The sequence below is a fragment of the Chiloscyllium plagiosum genome, unplaced genomic scaffold, assembly GCF_037043375.1.
Source record: "Chiloscyllium plagiosum isolate Xiang-an unplaced genomic scaffold, Cpla_swu_hap1 HiC_scaffold_48, whole genome shotgun sequence".
Classification (NCBI taxonomy): domain Eukaryota; kingdom Metazoa; phylum Chordata; class Chondrichthyes; order Orectolobiformes; family Hemiscylliidae; genus Chiloscyllium; species Chiloscyllium plagiosum.
The window spans coordinates 18,930,561-18,940,918 of record NW_028270186.1 but is presented as its reverse complement, the minus strand read 5'-3'; the positions used below and the strand labels follow the sequence as shown (position 1 = coordinate 18,940,918).

At 44.2% G+C, this 10,358-nt stretch overlaps 1 protein-coding gene across 1 annotated transcript; it reads right to left on the bottom strand.

The window, feature by feature from the left end:
* Positions 1–4,866: 4,866 nt before the first annotated feature.
* Positions 4,867–9,026, bottom strand: LOC148135710 (putative G protein-coupled receptor 139). Its single transcript, XM_087984310.1, has 2 exons — positions 8,960–9,026; positions 4,867–5,729 (listed from the first exon to the last, which is right to left on the bottom strand). The coding sequence occupies exons 1-2, from the start codon at positions 9,024–9,026 to the stop codon at positions 4,867–4,869; spliced, it is 930 nt and encodes a 309-aa protein (XP_087840436.1).
* Positions 9,027–10,358: the final 1,332 nt, after the last annotated feature.

Here is a 10,358-nt window from a genome sequence, read left to right as displayed (position 1 = left end):
AGCAAGCTCTTCAGTACTATTTCTGGAATGGCTGTCAGGGCCGGTAATCTTTGCAGTATCTATTGTCTCCAACTGCTTATTAATGTTTCGTGGCGTGATTAGAAATATCTGAAGGGTGGTGTCCGTACTGCTGAGGAATGTGCAGGGGAAGTTTTGGTAAAATCACCCAGAAGAAGTGACCGGGAATCAACATCGCATTGAAGCAGTCTGCAAAGAGTGCTCTGCAGTGATCTTGGCAGTAAAACCATCTGGGAAGAATGCTCTGCAGTCAATAGCGAAATGAATCAGTCTAGGAAGAGAGGCCGAGTGCCAGCATTGCAGCGAATTAGCCTGGGAAGGGTGAAGTGCAGTGCGCATCTCAGTAAGACACACTGGTAACTGTGACCCGAAATCAGCATCGCAGGAAAACAGGGAGAAAGTGAGGACAGAAGATGTTGGAGATCAGAGTCGAGAGTGTGCTGATGGAAAAGCACAGCAGGTCAGGCAGCATCCGAGAATCTATGTTTCCAGCATGCATTCTTCATCACAAGGTAACAGTCTGGAAAGAGTGGCCTGCAGTCTGCATCACAGTGGAGGAGCTTGGAAGCGTGGGCTAAGGTGAACGGCACAAATAAGCAGTTTGGGAGTTGCACTCTGAGAAACACAAGGAAAACGACTGGAAGTATTGGCCTTCAGTCAGTATAGCAGTGATCATTTTCAGAAAGGAATGTCTACAGTGAGCAACTCAGTGAAACAGTGTACGAAGAGTTACCTGAAGTCGGCACCAGAGTGAAACAATTCAGAAAGAGTGTCGTGAAGCCATCATGTCAGCGAAGCAGTTTGGGAACATGGACCGGAAGTTAGCATCGCAGTGGAACCAGGTGGAAGAAGCAACTTGCAGTCAGAATTCAGGTAAGCAGTCTCTGAAGTGTGACCTGCACTCAGCATCAGAGAGGAACAGAAGTGGGAAGAATGCTGTGCGGCGACCAATGCAGAGTTTTAGTTCGCAAAGCGTCGCCTCAATTCAACTTCACAGTGTCGCAGCCTGAGGAGAGTGGTCGGCAGTGAGCAAAGAAGGGAGAAGGGATGGAAAGAGTGAGTTCAAGTATTCCTGACATTAAATCGGTCGAGAGTGAGTCGCCTGAAGTCAGTATCTCAGTGAAGCAGTCTGGGAAGAAGGGCCAGCAATCGACATCACAACTGAAGACACTGGGACTGGGGTGGGTGGCCTGGAGTCTAATCGTGGTGAAAATATTTGGGAAGAGTGCCCTGTCGTTTACGGATTAGGGAATCTGATGGGGATGAGTGCTCTGCAGTCAAATCGAGATGGAAATGCCTGTGTGGAGTTGACTGCAGTTAGCATTACGATAAAATAGTCCACAAGGAGAGGCCTGAGTCAACATCATAGTGTTGCAATGTGGCAAGAGAAATCTGCAGTGGGGAATCCAGTGAAGCTGTCTGCAAAGAGTTGTCTGCAGTGAGTATTACACGGAAACGGCCTGCATAACAGCAGCAACCACAAGTATTGAGACGCTAAATTGATGCATGCACAAACTGCAGTTATAGTGGTTATAGGAGTGATCAAAACTGTGTAGAGCTGTTGGTGGGCACAGTGATTGGCACCATTTTGACAATTAGACGATGTTTTATTTAGATTAGATTAGAATCCCTACAGTATGGAACAGGCCCTTCACACAACAAGTCCATAGCAACCGTCTGAAAATTAACGCACACAGACCCATTCCCCTGAACAATGCACCAAACACTACTGGCATTTCAGCATCGCCAATCCACCTTAACCCGCATATCGTTGGACTGTGGGAGGAAACCAGAGCACTGAGAGAAAGCCTACACAGACACGGGGAGAACGTACAAACTCTACACAGACAGCCACCGGAGGCGGGAATCAAACACGGGTGCTTGGCGCTGTGAGGCAGCAGTGCTAACCACTGAGCCACCGTGCCACCTGTAGGGCTGAGCAAATTATTCGGTTCGAGGTAAGTCGTGACGTCGCAACTGGTGGAAATTGTACTGTTAAGAGTACATTTAGGGACTGAAGGACTTACAGAAGTCGTTGGACATTGGAATGGATGGATACAGAAAGAGGGACATTTAGACAGGCTAGAATGTGTCACAGCTGCCAGAACGGCTGGAGGAAATTGAGAGTTTTACAGAGGAAGGAATGATTATCGTATATCAGGGGAGGTACAAAGATAGAGCGGACATTAGTGGCTCAAGTAGGGCACAAAGATGATCAGTTTTGTAGGGGAGAGTGAAGGGTGCATAGACAGTGACATCCTGAGTTTATAGAAGATATTGGGAAGATTGTATCTGCCGATTAACCTTTGATGTCCGTGAGTGCTACTTTCCTTAACAAGATTGCACAAGCAAGGAATACCGTTGGGTCTGGAAGTGATTAGAGGAATGCGGAGATCTTGCATGGATGGACGAGTTCACAGAGGTAGGGAATTCTACGGAAGCAGGGAAGGTTATTTTATGTGTTGTTGCGGGTGGATGAGGTTTTACAGATTAGAAGCATTCTCAGTTCTGTGGGGTGTTACTGAGAAAGTGAGTACTTCGGGAATTCGTGGTGTTTATGGAGATACGGACGATAGTAGCAGCTGGAGATGTTTCGAGATTATGAATAGGTGTCGGCACGATGGAAACTTGGGAACAGAAGGGGTTTAGGAGGGTTTAAAGTTATGGAATTTTTCATGATTATGCAGTATTACCTCGGATGGTAAAGCTATTGTCTTGTATGAATTTCCAGTGATGAGAATTTGACCATGTGTACAGAATCTGTGGACCTGCCAGACCAAAGCAGGTAAAGAGATAAGGATAAGCAAAATGGGTGGAGGAGGCGGTTATCACAAATCGGGATATAGAAGATTAGTTGGGTGTTAAGGAAAGATTGGCGAACAAGTGTAAGCCTACGTAATTCGACTTAACAGTTAACAAGATGTCTGAGAATGGACATCGAGCAGACAGGAAGGTCTGATGATTGGGAGGTGGTGTGACCTGGGGATCAGACAGCTGTGATTTTGCTCATGTCCAGTTTGTATCGTGTGGGATGTGTGAGGCCAAGCTGTGCAATATTCGAGGCTGGGGGACGTAACATAATGGATGAAGGTTTCACTGATGAGACTGACATGGGGACGTACACATGAATGTAATGAAGATGCAAACAACAAATGCGAAGGGGTCACCATCGATTCTCCTTCCGCTCAAATAAGAATGGTCTACACGTGATACGCCCTGAACCCATTTACAGGGATCAACGTGACGTGGGTGGAAGTGCCGAGTTTAGCTCCCAGTGACTCTCAGCCCTTATCTTGAAACTAGAATTATAGACTTGACGCCTCTATTTGGTGTCTAATTAACTCAACGCCAGTTCAAAGATTTACATTGTGCACAGCATTCAATTTGCTCAAAAAATATCATTCTTTCCCTTGGCAGACGTAAAATAGTGCAAATGCATAAGAACCTATCGATCCTGCCCTGCCCTGCATGAAGCACTTCGATTTTCTATCTACCAGTTTTATCGGAACACTTCAACCCCAGGGCATCAATGTGGACTTCAATAGCTTCCTCATTTCCCCTTCCCCCACCTCATCCTAGTTTCAAAATTCCAGCCCGCACTGTCCCCTTGACCTGTCCGACCTGCCCAGCTCCTTTTCCACCTAACCACTCCACCCTCTCCTCCCTGACCTATCACCTTCATCTCCTTCCCCACTCACCTATTGTACTCTATGCTACTTTCTCCCCACCCCCACCCTCCCCTAGCTTCAGGTTCTCTGCCTATATTCCTGATGAAGGGCTTTTGCCCGAAACGTTGATTTTGCTGCTCGTCGGATGCTGCCTGAATTGCTGTGCTCTTCCAGCACCACTGATCCAGAATCTGGTTTCCAGCATCTGCAGTCATTGTTTTTACCCAGTTTTAGATTAGATTAGATTAGATTAGATTACAGTGTGGAAACAGGCCCTTCGGCCCAACAAGTCCACACCGACCCGCCGAAGCGAAACCCACCCATACCCCTACATTTACCCCTTACCTAACACTACGGGCAATTTAGTATGGCCAATTCACCTAACCTGCACATCTTTGGACTGTGGGAGGAAACCGGAGCACCCGGAGGAAACCCACGCAGACACGGGGAGAACGTGCAAACTCCACACAGTCAGTCGCCTGAGTCGGGAATTGAACCCGGGTCTCTGGCGCTGCGAGGCAGCAGTGCTAACCACTGTGCCACTGTGCCGCCCACAGTGCAACTGCATGTCTCCTCTTGCCAATTGAGAACAGCTCTGTGGTGTTTATTTACTCCAGCAGGCTAACTTTTATCAGTGCTCAACTGAAATTCAGATCTTGCGCTTTGCTGACTTTTCTCTGGCATGTCTGACACCTTCGCTTATTTCTATCACTCACTATTTTCAGCTCAACACTAAGATTGTTCAGTTTCCATAGTTGAATTGGAGATGCAGCAAGAAAGCAGTGTTGGTTCAGGTGATCCGCCAAGATCTCTTTGAGTGCTGCATCAGCTACAAAGGGCTGAATTGACTCCTACTACTTTTATTTCTTATGTATTTGTTTCCAAAGGATCTCGGTGTGTCGCTACTTGCCCTTGTTCTGCTGCTCCTTAACGTGAATATTTCCTCATTTTCATTTATCTCAGGTTATCTGAAAGCCGCCTCTTCTCTTTGAGACTGCACTATTCGACATCCAACAATGCTTGCCAATATTATTCAGATTCTCCAACTGCATGTCTCCTCTTGCCAATTGAGAACAGCTCTGTGGTGTTTATTTACTCCAGCAGGCTAACTTTTTTTGTGTGTGATCGACCACTTTCAGTATGGCTCTCAGTTGCTTTAATTTTTACCTGGTTGAATCAGTTATGCAAAAATAACGTCCAGTGGGTTCCTGAACTTCTCTCTGAACTTGGATAGAGATGCCACATAGACGATGGTGTTCGTGCAGCAATTCAAATTCCGCAGCATGTATGCAAATTGCTTAAATATGTACTTACCATCTCTACCTAAAAGATCATCAACATCGAAATAATATAAAATATACCACAGCCACAGAAAAATGAAGTAGCCAGATATGACGAAGAGTAAAATTATACTCCGTCTTCTACTCTCCATCTCTGAGTCGCTGGAATCTTCTCGGTTACTCTGACCCTTCAGACCTTTCCGGACTCGACTGGCCACTAAAATGTGTTTGACTGTCAGAGCGTTGAGGAACAGAATTAAAAAGAAAGGGAATACTGGTGTTAGAATCTTCTCAAAGTTGTTAAATCCTCTCCACACAGGGTCATAATAGTATGCATCTGAATTCATACAGTACCATGGTACATTGTTAATAATCTCATAAGGTTCAAATCTGAAGTAGATCGGGATATTTTTTAGAAAAAACAGACTGCTGGTTGTTGCGAGAACGACAGTTGCAGTTTTTTGAGTGCAGAATTTGGTTTTCAGTTTCTCGCAACAAATGGTGATATATCGATCAAAGGTGAAAACAATAGTGAACCAGACAGACAAGTCTGTGAGTAGACGGCATAGAGCATAGTGAACGCTACATACAGGGGTAATTTCCAAGAATGATGGTGGGAAAAAATCATGTTTGATTCTTTCGAGTATGATCTCAGCAATAACGAACAATAGATCCACCATAGCCATGGCCAGCAGGTAGCACCTGCTGCAGGACGAGAGACCACAGTTACCCCGAAATAGGATCCCAACCGTCAGTAAATTGACTGTAAGAGAGGGAGAAGGGGTAAAAATGATCAATGCAGACGAACATTCTCCATTACTAAGGCTAAGTGGTAAGAGTTCGTTTTCATCAACACAGACATGTTAAAATAATTAGTTGTGTAATCAATAAGTAAATCACCACAGTACTGAAAGTCACACCTCCAGTATTAATACATGTGGAACATAAGCATGAAGAATGCTGTTCACAAGAGGAAAGTGTTCAGTAAGAGTTTAAATAAGGAATAAATGGACAGGCAGATCAGAAACTACCTGATTCATTCAGACCAATTTTAGTTCAGGCAAGGCCAAAGCCTGAAGTTGTAGCATTCTACACAAAACGAGTACTCTTCCTCAAGCCCCAGACATCTCCCTTCGATAGAAATTGCAATCCTACTCTCAACAATAGCAGACAGTAGCAATTACATACTAGAAACAACAAAAAGGTATGTGCCATTTGCTCTGAGGCTGACGAACTATTGATGTTGAGGGGACTAAGCATTATAAAACACGGTTAAGAGAGGGTCAGCAGCCTGCAAGAGACAACCAAAAATGGCAGGATGTGTTCATATGTGTCCAGGAAGACGTGCAATGGATAGATGACTGTGTGGAGATTTAAGATTGTTAGAGACAGTTGGCTCAAATGCCAAGCTTCCGTGATGTATATACTACAACATTAATATCACGTAATCACAATCTTTCACAATTTCAGTCAAATCGAGAAATTTCAGCCAAAGCACAGACATGTTAAAATAGTTAGTTGTGTGATGAATAAGTAAATCAACACAGTACTGAAAGTCACACCTCCAGTATTAATACATGTGGAACATATGCATGAAGACTGCTGTTCACAAGAGGAAAGTGTTCAGTAAGAGTTTGAATGAGGAATAAATGCACAGGCAGATCAGAAACAACCTGATTCATTCAGACCAATTTTAGTTCAAGCTTTCAAGCCTGGATTCGGGGAAATATATAGCTCAGCTCCAGGAAATGCTGAATATAACTTTACTGCAAGACATAACATTTGGTGAAGCTCACTGATATAAATCGATAATGAGGTAAACATACAGTCAAATGGAACAGTTTTTTTTTCAAATCTATGCAGGTACCCAGCCTCAGAGCAGTTCCTGACTCACAGATCCTAACCGTAATATATCGTCACTGGACTAAGGTGGACCATTCCACTTTCTTCTGTGATATCATTCGCTGGCAGTACTGATGAATTCACAGAGTCATACAGCATGGAAACAGGATCTTCAGTCCAATTAGTTCATTCTGAATATAATACCAAAATAAACTAACGCCATCTGCCTAAAATTGGCCATTTTTACTCAAAACATTTCTAAGTCATGTACTTAACAAAATGTATTTTGGAAGTATTCTGGTATTCCTCCAGGAGTTCATTTCACATACGAATTGTTCGCTGTACAAAAAAAATGTATTTCAAGCCCCTTTGAAATCTTTCCGCTCACATCTTCAAATTATAGGCGGAATGTCGTGAAATCTCTCACTGTCAGGTTAAGACACCCGCCATTGACCTTAATTATAGCCCTCATTAAGGTGAGCGGGGCAATGAATTTTTATGAACCGCTGAAAAGTCACGCCCGAACCGGCTACGCCTCTCCGGCCTCTCTTTCTAACCCAAGCACTTCATTCTCGACAACATCCGGGCAAATCTTTCCTAAACCCTCACCAACTTAACAATGTCCTTCCAATCATGAGCCGATCATAACTGGACACAGTACTCCAGAAAATGCCACAGCAACGTGCTGTGTAAGCTCAACATAAGATCCCAGCTCCTTTCGTCAAACTCAAGGCAAGCCTGTTCCGCGCCTCTTTAACCACCCTGTCTGCACGTGACGCGAAATTCAAAGATGTGTCTCCCTCAGGCCCTCGGGCTCGATACTTTACAGCTATACCCAAGGCTTCATTATGATTTGTAGAAGTCTTCCGGTTTTATAACCAAAGGTCTGTTCAGAGAGTGACACCTATTTTTGTTGCCCAGTACCTTTACTTTTGAGTTGGTTGCCATGGAGTTCAGGAACTCGATCTGCTCAAAATGTACTGGCAATATAGTTTTAAAAACATAACAGAAAAGATCATTCCACGAGAGAGAGAGAGAGACGGTGTGGGGAGTGGAGAGAGAGAGAGAGAGAGAGACAGAGACAGAGAGAGAGAGACGGTGTGGGGAGTGGAGAGAGAGACAGAGAGACAGAGAGAGAGAGAGAGAGAGAGACGGTGTGGAGAGTGGAGAGAGAGACAGAGAGACAGAGACAGAGAGAGAGAGAGACGGTGTGGGGAGTGGAGAGACAGAGAGACAGAGACAGTACATGAATTGTACCATGCTTCAGAAGAATTTTGCGAAATGCATGTAATTCTAACATCAGACAAAAGAATCAATACATAATCTGAACAATAATTTTCAGAATATTCCAACCTCAATGAAGGATAATTACTCTATCCAAGCTCAAGCTTCTTACTCATTTCACCTGACTGCAATAGGTTTCCTACATTGGCAAATTTCTACAAACAGCAGTGTCTGCTTTCCACAGCATCTTTCTCTGAAATTTTGAAGAAACCTGCTGATCACTTGCGTTGCGTTCCTTTATCATGTGCCTGAAAGAGATTCATCGCCTGTCTCAAACCCACATCCAAAATTCTGTTCCTGTATTTCTTCGAAGCAACTGCAAGACCGCCCCGCAGACACCCGCCCAAACCAGCGAATTCTGCAGTCCACCCGTAAACTGGGGTTCTGCTGTTAAGGACTTCTTCTGCCTCTTGACCTCATTGTCTCTAAATGTATTCGCTTCTTTCATTCACTTGTCTTCAGACAGCCAGTGCGTCAGCCAGAATATGTTCGGTTGTTTTATTTTTTAATCCACGAGTTTTCTTCGAAATGCTTCTTTTTGAAACTTTTTTTTTAAATGCGTTTCTGTCTCTTAAATTTAGAAACATAAAATCCAAGTTTCGTTCCATTCAATTTCTACACAATTGACTATAGTCCTTCAGATAATATTCATTGGCGATTTTGGTCCTCATGGAACGGTCCAACACTGTGTGCAATAATATAGTGGGGAGCGATTGAAATAGTGGAAGCAGCAAGACGAAACTACAGCGTTATCTCCGGGATATTTGACCCAATGTTTTGTTGCAGGTAACATTGTTGCCCACTGGACAATCACAAAAGCTATGTCAGGCACAGATTTTAACAGCCTCAGTGACTATCTTCACTCACCAGGCAAGCCAATGACAGCTACGACCACATAGAATATTTTCCTCACTGTTCGAATCAGAGCGTGCATTTTCAGTGCGCTGTAAGGTGTCTCTTTGCTTCTGTAGGCGAACCCTTTCAGTTTGACTCTGTGATGACCGATTACCAGGACCTTAAGTTTATGCTCATCAGTAGCTCCACGGGGACATTCGTTTTGCACAATATTCTAAAGTGCTTTCTTTTCCCCCTTCTTGAAAATTTGGAACAAACAAATGACGAGAGCTGAAGTATTCCTCTGACTCTGAAAGATGTTTAGCTTGGGGAATAAAGTGGAAAAACTAAGACTCCCTTATGAATGCATTACACTGATTACGTGAAGTAACTAAACAGAGTTGGAAACTGTGACACCATCCAATTTGTAGGCGGCACGGTGGCACAGTGGTTAGCACTGCTGCCTCACAGCGCCAGTGACCCGGGTTCCATTCCCGACTGACTGTGTGGCGTTTTCACATTCTCCCCGTGTCTGCATCGGTTTCCTCCCACAGTCCAAAAATGTGCAGGTCAGGTGAATTGGCCATGCTAAACTGCCCGTAGTGTTAGATAAAGGGGTAAATGTAGGGGAATGGAGGGGTTGTGCTTCGGCGGGTCGGTTGGGGCCGAAGGGCCTGTTTCCATACTGTAAGCAATCTAATCTAATCTAATGCAAATGAATGAATTTCAGAGGACAAACACAGGCCTGTTTGATTGAGGACAGGCGTGTCCCGCTATCATTAGTTGTAAACAGCCAATTGAGTGTTTCACACAATCAAAGTGAGCAAAGCAGATTTTGGCCATTTGCAAGGTCTTCTTAAGATTCGTGACAGACCTGACGAGTAAGTCGCACAATTCCTCATCTCTCCACCACTAACTCAGTCACTTTTCTTTGTGTTTCTTGCTCATTTCTCCCCTGTTGACGTTACGTTCGCCAAGCTCTCAGTCCCTATGCTTCAGATTTACACCATGGTCTGTGAGAATGGTAGTACTCTGTTATATGGTTGTTCACGTATTGCCAATATCTTCGACTCTTTGGGTTCCACCGAATGACTCAACGATATAAATAAGTGAATTGCCTGTGCTTCAGGAAAAAAATGTTTAAGTGTAAATGTCTCATAAATGTTTCGAGAGAGTAGCCCCCACCCCCTTGGACTATCGTGATGATTTGGAATCTCTCTGAATGACTGTCTGGTTCTGATTTGAGTGCTGTGATGTACCTGTTCATCCAACGCACGCATGATTATACCTTTACAAACAAAGTTAAAAATCACACAACACCAGGTTATAGTCCAACAGGTTTAATTGGAAGCACTAGCTTTCGGAGCATCAATCCTTCATCAGGCGATTGTCACCTGATGTAGGAGCGTCGCTCCGAAAGCTAGTGTGCTTC